This window comes from Ailuropoda melanoleuca, chromosome 1 (assembly GCF_002007445.2).
Source record: "Ailuropoda melanoleuca isolate Jingjing chromosome 1, ASM200744v2, whole genome shotgun sequence".
In the NCBI taxonomy this organism is placed as follows: domain Eukaryota; kingdom Metazoa; phylum Chordata; class Mammalia; order Carnivora; family Ursidae; genus Ailuropoda; species Ailuropoda melanoleuca.
Window position 1 is genome coordinate 126,768,234 of NC_048218.1, and position 19,797 is coordinate 126,788,030.

A 19,797-nucleotide genomic window follows, 5' to 3' on the forward strand; every position below is an offset into this window, starting at 1 on the left:
GTCTGAGAAGATGCTTTATATTTCTTGAATCTTTTAATATCTGTTGAACCTTGTTTTATGCCCAGTACATGGTTTATGTTGGTACATGTTCCGTGTACTTGGAAATAATATTTGCTGTTGATTAGAGTGTTCTGTGAATGTCAATTATATCAAGTTGCTTGGTGGTGTATTCACATCTTCCATATCCTTACTGCTTTTCTATCTGCTTGTTCTATTAACTTTATATATGCTCCCAGGTGTGTCTGTTAATTATAGTTCTGTGAATAAATCGCTTTTTACCACGCCTTCCTTTTTTTAAGACTGTGTGTGTTGGAGGTGATTCTCAAGTTTGTCTTTAGACCTTCAGTAGCCTTCACTGGTTGTGGAGACAAACCTCCCCAGCAGAAGACTGAGAAACTAGTGTTGGTACAAAAAAGTGAATACTTAATAGTATCTTTATTAGCAAATAAAGACTTTGCTGAAAATCTTTACAGTTTTGTAAGATAGAGTTCTGAATTTTTGATTGACTCAAATTTATCCTGTTTTTGGCTCAGCAAGGAGAAGAGTTATCTTTATCTTTGGCCAACAATTCTAGAATAGCTAAGAAAGGTGGTTTTGGAGTAGTCTTCTTTGGAGCCTTGATAGTTTGAGTAGAGCTTTAGTTACAGTTTCTTCAGTGTGCTGGAGGGACAGAGTTGCCGAAGATACCATTGAGTGAGCTTAAGTACTTAACAATCAGGTTTTATTCTCTAGTATTTGTAATCCAAACTAATATTTATTTTTTAATGATCAAAGGTAAACTTCTAAATGATAAGTGCATGGTTTTTATATTAAGTAATACAAATAGTGAAGTACAAATGTGTCAGCTAAACCCCTAAGTCATGGTAGTTCTCAAGTGCTTGAACCTTTCTGGTACTCTGCCTGATGCCATGAGCAGGGTCTGTGGGGAGCACTGTTGAAAAATTCCTGTACTGCCTGTTGGTAAAGGAGCAAAAGGAGATGCCCTTATCTGGTCTGTGACTGTTCTCAAGGTTCCTTGCATGCTAGACAGTGTTGTAAGCCATGGAGTGTCCATTGCTAGTGGTCCCTGTGGTGCACACTGTTAGCTGATCTCAGGGAATTGGAGAATTAATTGGCACGGTTACTGGAGTGTCCATTTTCTCTAATTTTGTGGGTGTTGGGCAGGTTGGTGCGGTCTGCAATGGGAAGTCGTCGTTCTACCTTCTGGCAGCATGAATATCATTTACCCTTTTATGGGAAGAGGTTGAAAAGTAGTCAGAAGAGGCTAGTTTTCAATGGAGATCTGGGAGTTAGGGTAGGAGAATATATGGAGTATAGGTTTGAAATTTTGTCATATTTTCAAAATAAAAGCATAAGTGTTCAGTACTTTTAATTGTTTTTATATTTGTATTAAAAATTTCTTCTCTGCCCCCTCTTGTTTCAGTTGGCCTACCTTTAGGTTTATTATTATTATTATTATTATTTTAGTCCTCTGCTAGGTACATTACCCTTAGCTCATCTGTGGCCTCCTGAGGTAACTGGACTAAACCAGTAATTTATTTTGTTCAACTTTCCAAGTTCTATTGAGAAAAGGAGTGGCCGTGCTTACACTGTGATTATATTGGAAACAGTGCTCTTCTGTTTTTGCTCACATACGCACTCTGGCTGTTGGAGAATCCGTAATGATACAGATTTCTTCTCTTTATGCATAATTATTTTTAAATTTAGAGACTTTAAAGTTGGGAATACTATGCAATTAAGTAGTAAATGGCTTTTAATTAAGCTATCAAGTGTTCCCCCAATATTAAGACCAGGAAATAGTCCTGCAGTTGTTAAAAACAAAATACATTTCTTCCTGGTGGACAGGGCAGGGACTTTGGAGTCAGACCCAGTTTCCAGCCCTGAACCTATTACTTACTGTCTCTGAGACTTGTGCCCACTTCAGCAGTGTAGATAGAAATCACACCATCTGCTTTGTGGGGTGGTCGTCAGAAATGACATAGACACCAGTATTTCCTAAATACTTTGTATTGTGAAACGTGACTTGGTTTTTTTTGTTTGTTTGTTTTTGAAGGAATCATTTCATGCGCAAATATGTCTGGGATTTGCAGCATGCTCTCTTTTCTTTAAGGTCCCACTGTGTGTTAAGAAATCACTTTGCTGGGGCGCCTGGGTGGCACAGCGGTTAAGCATCTGCCTTCGGCTCAGGGCGTGATCCCGGCATTATGGGATTGAGCCCCACATCAGGCTCCTCCGCTATGAGGCTGCTTCTTCCTCTCCCACTCCCCCTGTTTGTGTTCCCTCTCTCGCTGGCTGTCTCTATCTCTGTCGAATAAATAAATAAATAATCTTTAAAAAAATTCATAAATATTCATAGTATTTCCTGAGGCTTATTCCTAGCCCTCTGAAAGATACTGGGATGTGTTAAAAGATGTGGCTTGGATGCTTATGCACCTGCTTTGAGCCTCTGAATCCTAGGTGAGAATGAACTATCCATGTCTTTCTTGAGTGATTTGTTAGAATTCTGTAGATTTAAAAAATGAGAGATAACATTGCAATAAAAAAGCAGATGTTAAAAGAATAAAAAAGTAGGAAAGCATTATATTTGTTTTAGTAAAAAATTAAGATAAAAAAAGAATAAAAGTAATTTTATACTCAGATATGCTTGTTGCTAACATCTTATCCCCCTAGGTTTTTCCTTGTGTATTTCACAAAAATGGTATCATATTCTACATGCTACTTTGTAGCCTGCTTATTTTATTTACAAACCCAGAGGAAAGGTCTTTTTATGTCAGACATCTATAAAAGCACCCTTACCTTTCCCAAGTATCTGCCTCAACATGGTGTCCTCTCTCTCTCCAGCCTGTTTCTCAGCAAGGGGTGTGAGGTTGGAGGAAGTGTGGGGAGAGGAGCAAGGTCTGTTGGAGGGTGAACTGTTGCACATTATATGATTCCTTGTTGGTTATGTATAAACTATTGGTGTATGCAGAATTAGGTAGAGCACACATCCTTTACTTTGTGAGTTACGTTCTACTGACCTAAAACGTTTTGCATTGAATTTATTGCTTAAAAGGGAAGACGACAATGTATGGAAAAGTCAAGAGCTGGTGTGTGCATATTACGTACACCTTGGCTTGTTATGGGGTACTGGGGCGGGTTGTCGTCTTTCTGAGTTAAATCAGAATGAACAGAAAGCCTAATAGAAAGGCAAAGGATATTTTTCTCTTGATGAAAGATATTTTTGAGAAAAATATTATATTATTAAACATACTTTGATTTTATTATTTAGAGCTTTCTTAAATGGTATCAAAAACTGACTAAAGGGGCCACCTGGTAGGCTCACTCTGTAGCGCATGTGACTCTTGATCTTGGGGTCTTGAGTTCAAGCCCCATGTTGGGTATAGAGATTACTTAAAAATAAATAAAATCTTTAAAAAGAACTGACACAAAAGATGAGATTTTACTATTTCTCTGAAATTAAAAAAAAAAATTTTTTTTAATAAAAGGTGGCTACCATCCAGTGAAAATTGGAGACCTCTTCAATGGCCGCTACCATGTTATTAGAAAGCTAGGATGGGGACACTTCTCAACTGTCTGGCTGTGCTGGGATATGCAGTAAGTGTTCTTTGTCATTTGTCATTTGATTTCTGGTCTAGTGCAACCTTTGTCATAAAGGATGGCAGAGGAGCACACCAACTTCTGTTGTGGCATGTATAGTACTTAGCACGGGCCCGCCTCCCCCAGCTAGACATTTCCCCCCACCCCGCCCAGTTTGAGTTTCACCTCTCTGTTATCTTATTAACTCTCTTCTGCTTTTATATCTGAAGCTTATTCATTGAAATAGCATTATATCAGATATATTCTTCTAGTAATTCATCTATATCAGAAAAATATTCACATTTAAAAAGATAATGTATAGGCCTTTAAAATCAGTGATTTCTGACTTTTTTTTTTTTTTTTTTTTAAAGTCATGACCCCATAGTATGAAACTGCACTGCTACCTGGGACACATACATATATGGTGTGCGTGTGTGTAGGTACTCAAACATAAGTGTTACAAAATAAGAATTACTCTTAATCTGTGTGATGAACTCTTAACATTTTTCCAGTCCACCTTATTATTATTAGGCAAAAATAAAGAGCAAAAAAGAGATTGTTTTGGTCCATTAACCTATTGCTTAATTGTGGCCACACAGTTTGAAAAGTACTATTTTAAAGAAAAGGTTATTAGAAGTTTCTGTTTATTGAATAGTTTTTATTATAATGATCGCTTCTGCTGATAATATTTAAAATATGCATTTTTTTAAAGGGGGAAAAGATTCGTGGCAATGAAAGTTGTAAAAAGTGCCCAGCATTATACAGAGACAGCCTTGGATGAAATAAAATTGCTCAAATGTGTAAGTACTGCGAAAATCTGAATAATGCAAGAAAAATTAATGACTTAAAATTTTAGAGGAATTTTTAAGTTCAAATACTCAATCTTTTATTTTTAAAACATCACCTTTACTAAAATGTTTTTGGTTGGTTATAATGGAAATGACTTTCAGTCCTAAATGGTTCTGTTCTTGAATTCATTTTTCTTTCCATAGGTTCGAGAAAGCGATCCCACCGACCCAAATAAAGACATGGTAGTACAGTTAATCGATGACTTCAAGATTTCAGGCATGAATGGAATACGTATCCTTATTGATAGTTCTTTTGCTTCCTAATGGCTTTTTACGTTTAAAATATGGAAGTATTTCAAGCTTATTTAGACTTCTGTTTGCTGTGATGTATCAGTGTCCATATAAAGCCTCTAGTATCATTGCAGATTGTTATAAGATGGTGTGCCAAAAAATTCCCCAGTTCCTGCCGGTCCGTTTCAATGTCTTGGGTCATTTCTCTGAGGTCATATAGCATCTTAAGCATCCTTCTTGTGCAGGCACTGGGCTCTTTACAGACAATCTTTCTACCTTCAAGCTAGGGAATGCCTTACATAGGTGTAAGGAGAGAGCAGAGTAAGATTAGTCACAGTCATCTTTACAGATTACAAGGAGCAAAAGGTCAGTTGTGTCAAGAGCCAGGGTCTTCTCCTTCTTATCATGTTTGGAAGAGATCCTTCATTTTGGTATTTGTCCTGCTCAGGCTCCAGAAGCCTGAGGACAAAGCCTTCTCCCAGTTCAAATCCCAGAATGGCACCCTGTTTCTGCATCTCCCAAGCCTTAATCTGTGGGGAGGCACTTCCTTCACACCCTGTATGTCTGAAGGAGGTTCTGTATTTCCTCTAGAGATTGGACTAGAAGCTACTAGTAAGTACCAATGCCTGCCTGCTTGTTTCACCTTGCCCTTTGCCTCAAGATTATTTCTGCTAGTTGCTGAGTGCATTTCCCCCCCTTTTTTTTAAATGGGTTTTTTCTTTCTTTCTTTCTTTTTTTTTTTGATCGAGATTGAAAGTGAGGGGGCAGAGAGACAATCTCAAGCACAGAGCCCGATACAGGGCTCAGTCTCAGGACCCTGAGATCATGACCTCAGTCAAAATCAGGAGTCAGACGCTCAACCGAGTCACTCACGTGTCGTGTGTCTGCCCCCCCCCCCGACAGAAAGAGCTGGTCCTCTGCCCTGTCTCCTGGTGAGCCTGTTTGTTTATGGGCAGGCTGGGTGGACCCTCTTCTTGGATCAGTTCTGTAAGGCGGTTTGTTGGGATAGCTGACAGGGTTTCTTTGGAGAAACTACCTGATTTATAGGTAAATGGAGTGTTTTGGATATATATTCCAGTGGCTTTTTTTACCACTAAATAAAATGCTAGAAAACCCTTATAGTCCAGGTTGTCAGTGCTTTGAGAAGACTTAGGTCGTAATTTAGAAATTTTGGCCTTTGGACTCTATGTCTCTTACTACCTTTAATCCTTAGTGTGCATTTTTTAAATGATGAAATAGTAAGCTTCTGGCTTTAGATTATCTATGCATAGTTCTCCAATATTGTAGAATTTTTTTTTAATTTTCATTAAAAATATTTAAAGCAACAGTTATTGTGATCATGTGATTGGTAGATCCAGATATTATAGAAAATATTAAATCAACTAACCTGCTTTAATAGCCTATCTGTAGGCTTCCAGGGATGAATGGTATATTCTCAAGAGGTTTCAGAGCCATTTTAAATCTTCCTGTATTAATAACATGAATATATTTGTATGATGGACTTTGGTGGGTCATAGTCCTGGACAGTGGGTGGTGGACTAGAATTTCTATTTAAAAAAAAAAAAAAACACCAAAGAACACCCAGATTCCTGAAATTTCATTATTAAAAGTGGTTCTTAGGTGCCATGTCTTGTATTGTGATCCTGTGTTATTGAAAACTTCCCGTAGTATTAAAGTTGATCTGGTTCTGCCCTGAAAGATACTGTTGAAGGAAAAGATTAAAAATCTTCACTGCGGGGGCACCTGGGTGGCACAGCGGTTAAGCGTCTGCCTTCGGCTCAGGGCGTGATCCTGGCGTTATGGGATCGAGCCCCACATCAGGCTCCTCCGCTAGGAGCCTGCTTCTTCCTCTCCCACTCCCCCTGCTTGTGTTCCCTCTCTCGCTGGCTGTCTCTATCTCTGTCAAATAAATAAATAAAATCTTAAAAAAAATCTTAGCTGTGTTTTTGTAAATTTCTATTTTATAAAATGTTTTATGGATTGGAAATTTAGACAGGCAGGGAAGACACTTAGACAGGGTTTTTTGGGTTCCACCCCCATTAGTTTTTATAAGATTTCAGCCTTGCTCACTTTTCATTATGGCTGATTATTGGAGAGGGGAGTGTTGAAATGAGCGAGTGTGGGGAGGTGTGGGTTTGCCTCATGGCCTGGCCACTTGGGGACTGTGTGACGCCAGAGAGCTCTTGCAGCTTCTGGTTCACTGTGGTCGCTTCTGTGTGGGGGTAGGCACATTGTTTGACAAGCATACATTGAGTAACATGTAGGATACATAAGGACTTAATAAATACTAGATCTATTTATTTTGGTGGGAAACAGCACGTGACCACTTCTGGTATTATTGGTAGTAGTGACGTTGCATTTTAAACACTTTAAAGTGTTTTCTTTGTTTTTGTTTTTGTTTTTTTTTTAAGAGAGGGAGAGAGTGCATGTGTGCACAAGCAGGGGGAGGGGCAGAAGGGAAGGGAGAGGAAGAATCCCAAGCAGTTTCCGTACTGAGCGCTGAGGAGCTGGGCTCGGTCTCACAACCCTGAGATCATGACCTGAACCGAAACCAAGAGTCAGACACTTAACAGACTGCGCTACCCAGGCACCCCATGATGTTGCATGTTATAAAGAAAAAATTGCCAAGTGCCGCAGTGATGCTGCTTTGAGTAATTGCATCACTCCAGGAAATGTATCTGCAAATGATCCTTAACCATGTCCCAGATGTCTGCATGGTCTTCGAAGTACTTGGCCACCATCTCCTCAAGTGGATCATCAAGTCCAATTACCAAGGCCTCCCAGTACGTTGTGTGAAGAGTATCATTCGACAGGTGAGGATGTGAGGGCAGCCCCCGCACCCCCAGTACCTAAGTGGCTAGCCTTTCAGCGCAATTCCTGGTCTTAAATACACACACACGCACACACATGCACGCACACACACGTGCGTATAAATATAATCCCTGTTTTGCAAATATATACATGTATATTACAGTGCATAACATTTTGAACTTGTTATGTCAGCTTTATAATTACTTAATCATATGCCATTCTCTCTTGTAAAGAGGGCAATATGTAAATGTCAGGCATGTATTTCTTTTGGTGTATTGACCTTTTCTTAAGGTAAGTGATATGGCATACTGAGAAATTGTTTTATCTAATATCATTACTGTGAAATGTCCCACTTAGTTACTTAGAAAATAATTCGGAAGAAATAGATAATTTGTGTTGTTTACTATTTCTACGTATCTTTGGATGGAGGCTAAATGAAAGATATTATAAGGAATGTTAAAGTTATATAGGGAATATAGTGTTAGTTTTGTCCTCTGTTCAATTGCCTTTAACAACCTTTAACTGAGGTCTGGTTCAGCAAGATGTTCCAACAAATATTTATAGAATGAAAGTAGACACATGTGGAAGATCTCCTAACTAGAAAATTTACCAGATTCAGTTTTCTTCATAGAATACATCAGTCTGTATTCCTCATTGCCCTTATAGCCTACATTAGGAAAGTTGCAGATACGACTTATTCTGATACCATGGATGATTGCCTTGGATAATTCTGCAGAGTAAGTAATATATCAGGGGGGTTGCTTGGTTTCCTTGAGAAGAGGATTAGGTGATTTGGCATCCATCCCCTGCCGCCTGGGCCGAGAGCTTCAGCTAGACCTGCTCGGGCTTTCCAGACCTGAAAAACAGGCCTCAGTCTACAATTCTTACATAGGAAAATAAATTATGAATTCAAGAGATGGGTGCCTACAAAAGGACCTTCCTAACAACTGTAGTGTAGGTAGTATTTGCATACATGCGTACGAGTAGGTTTTTAAACCCATTTTATAAAGATTTTGAAGCTTAAATTGGTTTGTGAAAGCATCTTAGATTTTGCTTTTGAAATTGTATATAGGTAGCATCGTTTAGTCAGCCTGAATGTTCATCATTTATCTTTGCGTCTTCGCATTGCAAATTGGCAGCTTATTTTCTAATGTTATAGATGTTATACGAGAAGAGAGGCTGAAGAGGGTGCTTTGCCTTGGCCTATCCAGTGAAATACTGTTGTATACACAGTATTATGTTGGGTATACATACATGCCCTTTGCGGACTCGTGGCCAGCTTTGGATTAATGATACCTGTTCCCTTTTAGATTTTAGATAGTAGCATTTTAATTTATTATTTTAACATGGTTAACGTCTCAAATCAAAAAACAATTTCCATTTAACATGAGGGGGGCAGTGGCGATTAACTCTAATTGGAGTTTTTGATCCCTAAATGACACTTTGGTATTTATTGCTATTAGTGGCAAGTCTGAACTCTAAAAAATCATCTTGTTAGAACTCTGAAAAAGTCTTAATTATCTCTAATAAATCCTGAAAATATTAAGATTTACATATTCTCACAAAAAGCAAATAATGTGAGAAAGCCCAGCTCGTGTGTATTTCACATAGGTCTGTCACTCCCTGGAACCCTGTACTTTGAAAGATGTCTGTGGTTGCCATAGGTAACTGACCACGGCACCCCTCAGGCTAGGCCGTGAAAGGAGGTGACATGAGCCGTTGATATTTTTTTTGTGTGTTCCCTAATGGGGAAACAAAATGTAGCCTTTCTCAGCAAGTGAAAGAATCTGTACATCTAAAGATGAAATTCTTGGAGTTTAGTGGAATTTTCCTGGGTCCTTGCTGAGTGAACAAATGATTTTAATGAGTGTGTAATTGACACACACTGCTTTGGGGACTGAGAACTCTTACAGTGTTTTTTTTCTAGAAAAATCTCAAGGTGAAATTTTCATTTTCTGTACTTAGTTATTGTAGACAATATTTAGAAGTTTTGCTTTTAGTGTGACCTCCCCCTTTAATTTTATTTAAGAAAAATACTGATTCTGGATTTCTTTCCCTAAACTTGTAAATTTCGAAGTAGTAAATCGTTAATTATCCCAGTTAATAATGTATATCACCTGAATTTCCCTTCATTCCCTTAGATTCAGCCTATGTATTCAGTATCTCTGACTTCTAGGTAATAGAGGGAAGATCCTTTATTAATAGACCTCACGGTTTCAGTGTTTCCTGGAACAGATAAGGTAGACCGGCTTTCTAATACTCTGTCACTATGTGTCCCCCTGCCTTCAAAGTCAGGTGTGGGTGAACCGCATTCCGGTCCCCCCTGCCCTCTGTCACTTGGCCTGCTTCACTGGTGGCCAACCCCTTGTTCCCTCCTGTGCCGTGCCTTTTACTCCTGATCTTTCCGTTTCTAGCACCACCATTCTTAGTTCAGACCCTTATCACCTCCAGCCAGTACGTTCTCATGGATTTCTCTCTACTCTCCCAGGGGCCTGCTCACCCTATTCCATTTCCCTGTGCCAATTTTTTCTCCTTTCCATTGGCAGTTACCTTCCAAAACAAAACTTGGCTTCAGTAATTCACATTCCCCATTTAGAAGCCTTTAGTGGCTTTCCAGTGCCTGTTGTCTGAAGCTTAACATTTACTTTCAGGAAGCCACATGTGGCATGAGAATGAGCTTGGGTTTTGGTGTCACCTGTGCCCTTCTCTAGTTGGGAGCTTAGGCTAAGTTCCTTAGCCTCCTTAAGCCATAATTGCATCATGAATGAAATGGGAATGATAAAGATACGTTCCTTGCTAGATTACTGTTACACGTAAAGGGATGCTACTATTGATGGTTACAGACTTTTATTCAGTGCTACTTAGTGTGTGCCAGGCAAGTACAGGTTAGTACTGTGCAGATTGTAATCCATGGAATCTTCACAATAACTCTATGAAATAGGTATTTTTACCCTTTTGATTTTATGGAAGAGGAACGGAGGTGTGGAGAGTTTAAGTAACTTGCCTCTGGTCAGGAAGTGACTTAAAAAAGTAGTAAGCTGTGGGCCAGTCCTTCGTACCCAGAGCATCTGGCTCCGGAGCTTTTACCATTAGCATTTTGCCAAGCAGCATGGAATACCTTCAGAACTATACCTGCCCTACTGTCCAATAACATTAAATCACTGTTTTCCTATGAAGCTGTTTAAGGGTTTCTGCCATCTGGTATCAGCCCGTATTTCCCCCTTGCAAACCCCGTTTCAGCTTTTATCTCCTGGCAGGTAAATGTTTTCCCATTAATTAATATTTTTAAATAGATAATGCAGGTAAGTGTTCTAAAATGTTAGGTCCTTCAGGTATCCAGCTTCTCTCCCAGAGTCAGCCAAGTTACCAGCCTCTTAGGAATGTTCACAGATGCCCAAACATTTACAAATGCATGCAGAGTTTTTAATCACAAATTTATACTAGTATCATTTTGTAGGTATTTTAGAGAAAGTACTCACCTGGCCACTTTTTAGCTGCACATCTTTGATCATTTCTTTTGTCTTATGCTGCGAAAAATACCGCCCTTTCTTTTCTACCCATGTTTTGAAAGACTCATCCAAAATCCAGTTTCTGTGGCGAAGGCTTCCCACACGACCCCCATTAGGAATGCTCTTTCTTCCCTCCTCGGTCTGCCTGTGGCCTCCATTTGGGCCTTTCCTAATGATTGTAGCATCTTACTGTATATGCCCTAGTTCCACAGCCCTGGCACAATTGACATTTTGGACTGGAAAATTCTTTGTTGTGGGGACCTGTCTTGTGTATTGTAGGGTGTTCAGAAGCATCCCTAGCCTCAACCAACTAGATGCCTGTATCAGTCAGCACCACCCCAGTTGTGACAGTTTTAAAGGTCTCTAAACTTTGTCAGATGTCCCTGAGGAGTCAGAATTCCCTCTTGTGGAAAACCACCAGAATAGGGGAAGGTGCACTGGGTTGGTGCCTTGTCAGTAGACTTCACATTATACCTTTGGCGCTTACTGTTTTGTGACCCTGATCCGATGATGTAGCCTCTGTGAGCCTGTTTTCTCATTTATAGAATTGGGGTGGTAATAGGTAATTTGTGAAGATTAACATGGAGGGACTGTTGACATGGCGTCCAGCGTGAAGTAGCCATTGTGTCTCCCCACCTGCCTTGTGAGCTCTTGGAGTTGTGCGTTCTGTGTGAATCCTGTGTCTCTTTGGTCAAAGAATGTGTTTGATAGGTTGTCTTTCCTTAAAGAAGTATACATTCCTCTTTTTATTCTATAAAATGGCTCACTTTCTATGATTTGATGGGCTCATAGACCAACATTACCACTTGTGTGTATTTTAAAAGTAATAACATAGTTGAATCATCTTTCTTTTCAGAGTTTCCCATACACTGTTCTCAGTGCCTTGGTCAGTTCTGAGCTGTCCTCGTGTCATGCTGGTGACCTTGTGCTGGATCGGAGAAGGGCCATGCTGGGGGCGTCTCGGACGCCGTGCGCAGCCCCTGCCTTTCCCAGGCTGCTTCTCTGGCTCAGGTGTGGAGTCTTGTGTGGGTCTGCTCATCCGCCAGCTTTCAGTTCTTCTTTTTTAAGTCAGCTTTAGTGAGGTCTGTTTCATGTCTTGCTCTTACTTCTGAATCCAGAAGAAGAAACAGGATGCTGGTGCTGGCTGTGTTTACTTGTGGTGCATGAAAGGTATGGCTTCTTCAGACGCTGTTGCTCTTCTTTAAACATGGCTTTGACTTGCTTATATATTGAAAGGGCAGCTGACATTTTAGTTTTTAAAACTTTATGGTTTAATTCATTGCCCTTTACAGGAACCTGTAAGGAAGTGGCCTCTTGGTAAGGGCAAGGCCCTGAGTTGGGTGACTTTGCTATGGTACTGAAAAAACTGGCAGTCGCAGCTTGTCGCTCTGGATTTTTAAATATTTATTACTCTTTTCTATAACCGTGATTGTCACTAGCATTTACAGTGCTCTTTAGACACCCACATTTTTAAGCGCTGATTTGAATTCAGGCGGTAGAATTCCAGAACCCATGCTTTCAGCTGCAAGGTCCTGTGAAATGTCTACACGGAAAGATCTGAGAGCATCTAGGTTATAGCATGTGTTTGTGAAAAGTGTGCATTTGTGGGTCTGTTTGTCGTAAATGGTTTTCTTTGTCTTAATTGTAGAGCTGGCAGTTAGATTGAGGAGATAGCCATTAGATGTTACTTACTAAGTGACTTGTAATTGGTAATATGTGCTGTGCTATGTAACCTAAGGGGGCTTGTGAAATGCAGTGCCTGTGTGAGTCAGGGGTTCTGGGGGCAGACAAAGAGCCTGGCCCTGCTGGGACAGGCAGAGTCACCTGTTAGCATGGAATGCTTTTGTCTACACTGAATATCTCTTTACCATTTCATTTATGTCACTGCTCCTAGTTACCGGTGAATTCATGATCACTGAGCCAGGAATCGGTGGTAGAACAGAAGATGAATTTTAAGTTGGTAAACGTTTTTATATTCATTGTGGTAGTACATTTGGTTCTGTCCTAACTTGGAGTTCTCCTCAGAGGGTTGTGTCCTCAGCTCAGAAATGTGGGCAGCCTTTCTCAGCCCAGTGCTCTGTGGCGCCCTCTACGTGCTGGGCACGGAGGCTTTCTCTTTCCTCCTGGCCGCATTCGGAGGAACGGCTGCAGGGTTTGCTCATGAATTCTCAGCAGTCCAGTTAGAACATGGAGTGGAAGCCTGTTCCGTGTCACAGCAGACGAACACAGTGTCCACGGAAGCTTGTGTGTGCGTGCGCATCCAGTTCCTGCCCCTTCCGTTGAGCTGGGATTTCCACACCCCTGCATTCAGTTGAGTTGTCAGAATTGTCAGAAGCAGGTTGTAGAGTTTACCTCATGTCTGTCTAGTGAAGAAGAGAAATCCAGTGGGAGGCTTAGCTGTCCTAGTAGGAAAGCGTCTAGGCTTGAGGAGAGCCCCTCTGGTGCTTTCGTCCACACCACGAAGAGTCAAATCTTGGGGCTCCTGCGTGGGGTCAGCCCCTCCCGCTGCCTGTTGGGCTCCCGTGCGTGCTGCATGAGCAAGGCTTTATGGAGTAAGAGGCTGGCCAAGTGTCTCTGCCCTGTGTCCTTTGTTCAGGTGTGGGGCAAGAAAGCCCCCATGGGTGACCAGAGTCAGAAAATAATTTATTTTTTTTTAAAGATTTTATTTATTTATCTGTCAGAGAGAAAGAGAGAGAGAGAGTGAACGCAAACAGGGAGCGGCAGGCAGAGGGAGAAGCAGGCTCCCCGCTAAGCAAGGAGCCCGATGGGGTACTTGATCCCAGGACCCTCGGATCGGGACCTGAGCTGAAGGCAGACTCTTAACTGACTAAGCCACCCAGGCGTCCCCAGAAATAATTTAGAAAGTTGCTGTCATTCTGTTTCTCTTTGCAGTTTAGGATTTGGGAGGAGGCTTCATTTTCTGTTTGGTGAGCAGGGCCCAGGAGACATCTTTGAGAGAAGTTCCCACATTTCTCTCAACTCACGCCTCCTCTTGTATCTCTAAGATCACGGACTATTGTAGCAAGCTGTAGGGTTATGTTGTTAACACCAGTACTAGGTGCCCTCTGCCATTCTCACAGGCACAGAAAGACACCTGGGAGACCATCTTGCCCAAGCCTCTGATTGTACAGATGAATTTGAGGGCAGGGAAGGGGACTTGCTCTGAGCCAGAACTAAGAGCCCCCAGCTCCCAGCCCTGGGCTCTGCCTTCGCTGACAGGCTGCTGCTAGCCTGCTCGTCTGGCTTCACCAGGAGAAAACTGGCTGCTGCTGCTGGGTGTGATCTGGCTCCTCTGAGGCAGGTCTGGCCCGGCCCTGGCCCATGAGCGCGGGGACTGCACTCCGCCCTCACCACGGCTGTAGATCCCCGCCACTGGCGGGCAGGCGCGCTCTGCAGCCTCTGCTGCCTCCTGCTGATGAGGCCGAGTATGTGTTTTTAGGCAAGAAAGATAAGTACACCAGGCCTGGCAAGTGAGGAGATCCAGAAAATTAGTAAAGGTTCCTTTTAACTCTGCTTTTCAGATTTTGCAAGAGGAGATCTATTCTTGGGCATGAAGCTTTCATTCACTGCTTTTCTCTTTTTTGTGCATCATCATAGTTATTCTGCATAAATGGTTATGAGATTGCCCATCATTACTGTTTATTCTGGATTCTGGGGATGCTTTATTGCTTTAAACTTCACTGGCTGAGAACAGAAATGCTAAAATAGCCATTCTTTTTAGTCTACAGCTAAAGACTTTTAAAAGAATTGTAGTTCAGAATTAAAAGAAATTATGGCATCAGAATTTCATTGCTGGGATGTACCACAGAGTTTATTAGGGATAGCCCATTCATAGGTGGGAGAAATGAGACCCAGAGAAGTTTAATAAGTGACTGAGCAAAGTTAAAGTTGTTTAGTTAATGTCAATACCGGTGTTCTGACTTTGTTTAGTTCTCCCATTTATTTTGAGCTTCCTGTGAGCTAGACCTTGTTTTTTGTAGATTTTCCATAGATTATTTCTAATTCAGACCTTATTTCTGCTTTGTAGATACACACACACACACACACACACACACCCTTTTTAATATGAAAATGGAAGCTCAGACAGTGTTAAGTACCTTGCCTGGTGAATGAATGATCTGGCAGGAGTCTAGGAGCGGTGTGAGTCCCAAGGTCGTGTTTTAACACCACACTGTGCTGTGTCTCTCAACTCCTTCCTTTTAAGATTTGCATTATCTTAATTAACTTAATTTGTCTCAGCAGTCAGTTCTTTCACTGTGTTCATCATCAGACATTATAAGCTGTGCTTCTTGAGGAAAGGTAACCCAGTTGTGTGCAATTGCAAATATTTTAAAAATCTGAAACCTTAACTTCTTGCTGAGGAACACTGTGTTCATCTCAGGTGCTGCCTTCTCATTGGGAACTCATGAACACATTTGGATCCTGGATCACATTAACTCTTACTTGTGTAGCCTCCCACACAGTGAAACAACCTGACCACCACGGAAGAGCTACGGTGGAAAGATAGGAGTGACTCAAGCATGAAATGGTGGTGAAAAGAAGCTGATATTTTTACTTTGAGTAAATATTTGATCATTGAAATGCAATTTCAGTTGGAATGATTTTAAACTGTATAAAGTTTCTCAAAAATCTTGTTCCTTTGCCTCCATAGGTTAGAAATCATTACTGTTCCTGTCTATTAATTTCTTGAACTTCTCAGAATCTCTCCTGTTATTCAGATATAAAAGTTCCTCGTATCATTTCAGTTTGAACAAATAAGATGCATGAATGTCAGTGGATAACATGTAGGCCCCTTGGATTGTGTTCCCATCGGGATTATAACCTAATTCTTTATGGAAACGTATATTGAATCTTTCTTCCTGGTCCTTTGATGTTTTAAACATAATTTAATAGTTCTAATTGCAGTACTATTGCAAACATTAAATATTAATTTTAAGGCAAAAAAAACCCCACTAAGTGCCTTTCCTTCTGTCATTCTGGATTTATCTGTTTCATTGTTTTGGTGCTTACTAGGAACTTGTCAGCAGCTCATTAAATCGTGTTTGTTATGCCCATGGGTCATCTTGGTTTCTTTTCGGCCAGTCCCTTTCCTCCTCCTGGCATAAGCCGGTAAGCTCTCTGAGGGCACAGGGGCTCTAAGCCCCAGGAGACAGGGAGCTTCGTTTATTGCTGTAGGTCATACACCTAGAATCAGGTGCATGACCTGTTACAGGAGTTTGGTGCTTGGTCAGTTGAAGTCATGTAAAAATACTTCCTAGGTAAAGTTATTTTATATTAGTGTAGAGATTTTCATCCTGTTTAAGAGACGGGTTTTCAAGGGTGCCTGGGTGGCTCAGTCTTTAAGCGTCTGCCTTCGGCTCAGGGCGTGATCCCAGAGTCCTGGGATCGAGCCCTGCACTGGGCTCCCTGCTCTGCTGGGAGCCTGCTTCTTCCTCTCCCACTCCCCCTGCTTGTGTTCCCTCTCTCTCTGGCTGTGTCTCTCTCCGTAAAATAAATAAATAAAATCTTTAAAAAAAAAAAAGATGGGCTTTCCTTTTCTTATTTTCCTTGTGGAACCTCTGTCCCCTCATTTCCCAATGCTGTTGTCTGTTGAAGTTGTTTAGCCATTTACAGTAGACAGAGCATTGGGCGATTGCTGAGAACTTTCTAGGGTTGGAAATACATAGTATGGATTCATATTATGTGTCTACTGCTTGTTTTTCCGACTTCCTTGTCTGCTGTGGACGAGACTCCCACATAATTTAAAGTGTGTGCTGATATTTATCAAATGCTAATATGTATTGAGCAGGTAGAATTTGTAATGTACAGGAGCATGATGGGAATATTTTAAAAATTTATTTTTGTTTATGGGAAGAATTGAAAGAATTCCTTTCTGATGGAAATAATCCCAGAAATACTGTGGCCTTGTATTTAGGTCACTGGACTGTGTAAGTTTTGTGGGTTTTGTTTTCGTGGATACTTCAGCAGTTTCTTCGAGTTCAGTGCTGTCCTGTGGTCTGGACTCCACAGCTGTTCCGTCCTGTTTTCCTGCAGCATTAGAAATGTACACACATCATTAGCCATCACAGAGACACAGATCATACTTCACACCTGCTGGGGTGACTAAAATAAAAAAACAAAGTGTAGGCCATGACAAGGCGGGGGGAGCCCTCATACATTGCTTGTGGGAATGCGACAAGGCGTGGCTGCTGTAGAAAACAGGAGTTACCCTACAACCTCGCAGTCGTACTCCCAGGTATACACCCAAGAAAAATAAAAACGTTTGTCTACACACAAACTCATGCATGGATGTCCATAACAATATATGGGAACCAAAAAAGGGAAAACAATCCAAATATCCATCAGGTGAACGGTTAAACAAAATATAGCATGTCTAGTGGAATATTATTTGGCAATTACAAGAACGGAAGTATGTGCTACACGTGGATGGACCTTTAAAACATTGTGCCAGTTATAAAAGACCACTTTGTATGATTCCATTTATATAAAATGTCCAGAGCCAGCAAATGTGTGGAGATAGAAAGTAGATTAGTGGTTGCCTAGGGCTGGGAAGCTGAGAAGAGATGGAGAGAGACTGCCAGTGGGTAGCATGTTTCTTTTTTGGGTGATAAAAATGTTCTAATTTACATAGTGGTGATGGTGCACATCTAAAAACCATTGACTTGTACACTAGTACACTTGTACATAAAAGGGTAAATTTTATGTAAATTACATCTCCGTAAAATTGTTGTAAACAAAGTATAGGTATAGATGTGTTTACTTCCATGAACATAAAGAATCACCAGAATGATGCACATTGGTTGCTTATGGGAAGGTGCTGGGCCCTTCTGGGGGCTGGGGCAGGAGGGAGATTTTTACTAAATACCTTTCGTGTCTGTTTGATGCCTTGTGATTATGTTACCAGTTTTACAAGTGTGGAACAACGAAGGTATTAATAAGTCTTCTCTTCTCTTGATTTTACTATGACCAGGTCCTTCAGGGGTTAGATTATCTACACAGTAAGTGCAAGATCATTCATACTGACATAAAGCCAGAGAACATCTTGATGTGTGTGGATGATGCGTATGTGAGAAGAATGGCAGCCGAGGCCACAGAGTGGCAGAAAGCAGGTGCTCCTCCTCCTTCGGGGTCTGCAGGTGAGTGAGCTGAGCCGGCTTTGTTTCAGTTTGTTTGGGGGCCACACTGAAGGCAGTTGAGTCAAACATGTATCTCTTAGGAACTTTTGGAAGAGCCTGATTGCTAGAAATAATGAGACCTTTTTCTTGAAAAGGAAGATGCCCCAATTATGCGTTAATATTTGAGTTGCTTAACTTGATCCTCCCTTAAAAGATCATTTGAAATCTTGTGAGCTGCTTCATCTACGTTGGAACATTGTCCTGTGCTGCACACTTGTCTGCAAGGGAGCATATAGTAATAGGTTGCTTGTAGTGACCTGTAGTCATCAGAATATTCCCCAAGCTTCAGGCTTGTTAGAATGCTTCCTAGTCTCCAGGTAGTCTTCATCAATCTGAGTCTAATGGCGGGTTTGGAATAAGTTACGAAAGACCCAAGTTGGGGGAGAAGGTCAGCTGCCTTAAGGATTGGCATCTAGAGTTTTCCGTCTGGTTTTGACAGAGTGTAATGGGTGCAGTGACGTGGTTACTGCTCTCGCCATCTCTTCCTGTTTCTGCACCCTAGTGTGTCGTCGGGCGAGTGTGCAGCTGACGGGCTGCTGTGCGGTGACTGACAGGCTCTCGGGAGAGGCACCGCCTCCCAGTCTTGTGTTCTACCGTCAGGGTGCGTTTTAGATCAGAGACCTACAGCCGATCAAGCTGTGGATGCCGGCAAGGACCGGTTGTGTGATTTCTAGAATATTTGATTTATTTCCGCTATGTAGACTTGGTTAGCTTTCAAACATACATGTACACCTCCTAATCTAAACTGTTCATTTTATGGTCTGCAAAACAGATTTGGTTAGATGACTATGTGACATTTGTGAACTCTTCTCCATTTTCTTAAGTTATCGGTCAGTGCTTTGGGATTGACTGTTTTTGAAATGAATGGGTTTTTAATTTTAGATAAATAAGAGAAATGGCTCCTTTTGATCAGCTACGCCTGCGCCTTTGCAGAGCCAGTCGTTTGAGTTGGATAAACTTTCTTTAGATCCCTGTGATTAGAAAGCTCTGACGTTTAACCATTTTGAAGTTGGATAGCCATTAAAAGGCAATAATTACCTTCATTTTACAGTTCAGATTACGTGCATAAAGACACAGACCTATTTTCCTCTAAACATTCATTTTGTTTCCTTTTGTTGTAGTGAGTACGGCTCCACAGCAAAAACCTGTAAGTACCTACACATACACTTAACTTCACCTTCGTGTTAAAAGCAGCTGTTCCTTATCGAGCTTTTCAAGTTATAACATTGGTCTCTGCTGCTTTTTGCAACACTTTTTCATTTAAGGTTTTTGGGGGGAATGGATTGTACCTTTTTTTGTTACGTTCTCAATTGTAGATGTTTAATACGTAGTAATATAAAAGACAGGCATGTTTATAAATGTTGTGTGTCCTTGAATATACGAGACTTACTGTTTCGGTATGTTGAAGTGATTTTTAGAGTTGGAATTGTTGGAGCTTTTCCAAGTTTGGTCTTCATTTTCCCTGTGCACTTTCTGGGTTGCTGTTGGCTGAGTCTGGTGAAATGTGATGTGATCGAAATAGAGTTTGAAGTGTGATTATTATAAAACACTTAACATTAGTTCTGACTTTCTTCCAAGATACCTGTTTTTCTGAAGCTTGTACTCCAATTTGTTTTCCAGCCAGTCGTTAAACATTGTCTGTTTTGA

The 19,797-nt window shown here is 41.0% G+C and overlaps 1 protein-coding gene across 6 annotated transcripts in view; it reads left to right on the forward strand.

The window, feature by feature from the left end:
- The window catches only part of SRPK2 (SRSF protein kinase 2), a 233,037-nt gene that overhangs the window by 184,479 nt on the left and 28,761 nt on the right, over nt 1–19,797 (forward strand). For all 6 annotated transcript variants that reach the window (XM_019806648.2, XM_034666773.1, XM_019806655.2 and 3 more), the window contains 6 exons: nt 3,486–3,594; nt 4,289–4,376; nt 4,569–4,656; nt 7,362–7,468; nt 17,946–18,111; nt 19,272–19,297. In XM_019806648.2, the coding sequence (XP_019662207.1) occupies nt 3,486–3,594; nt 4,289–4,376; nt 4,569–4,656; nt 7,362–7,468; nt 17,946–18,111; nt 19,272–19,297 (584 nt within the window). The remainder of the gene's footprint in view (nt 1–3,485; nt 3,595–4,288; nt 4,377–4,568; nt 4,657–7,361; nt 7,469–17,945; nt 18,112–19,271; nt 19,298–19,797) is intronic.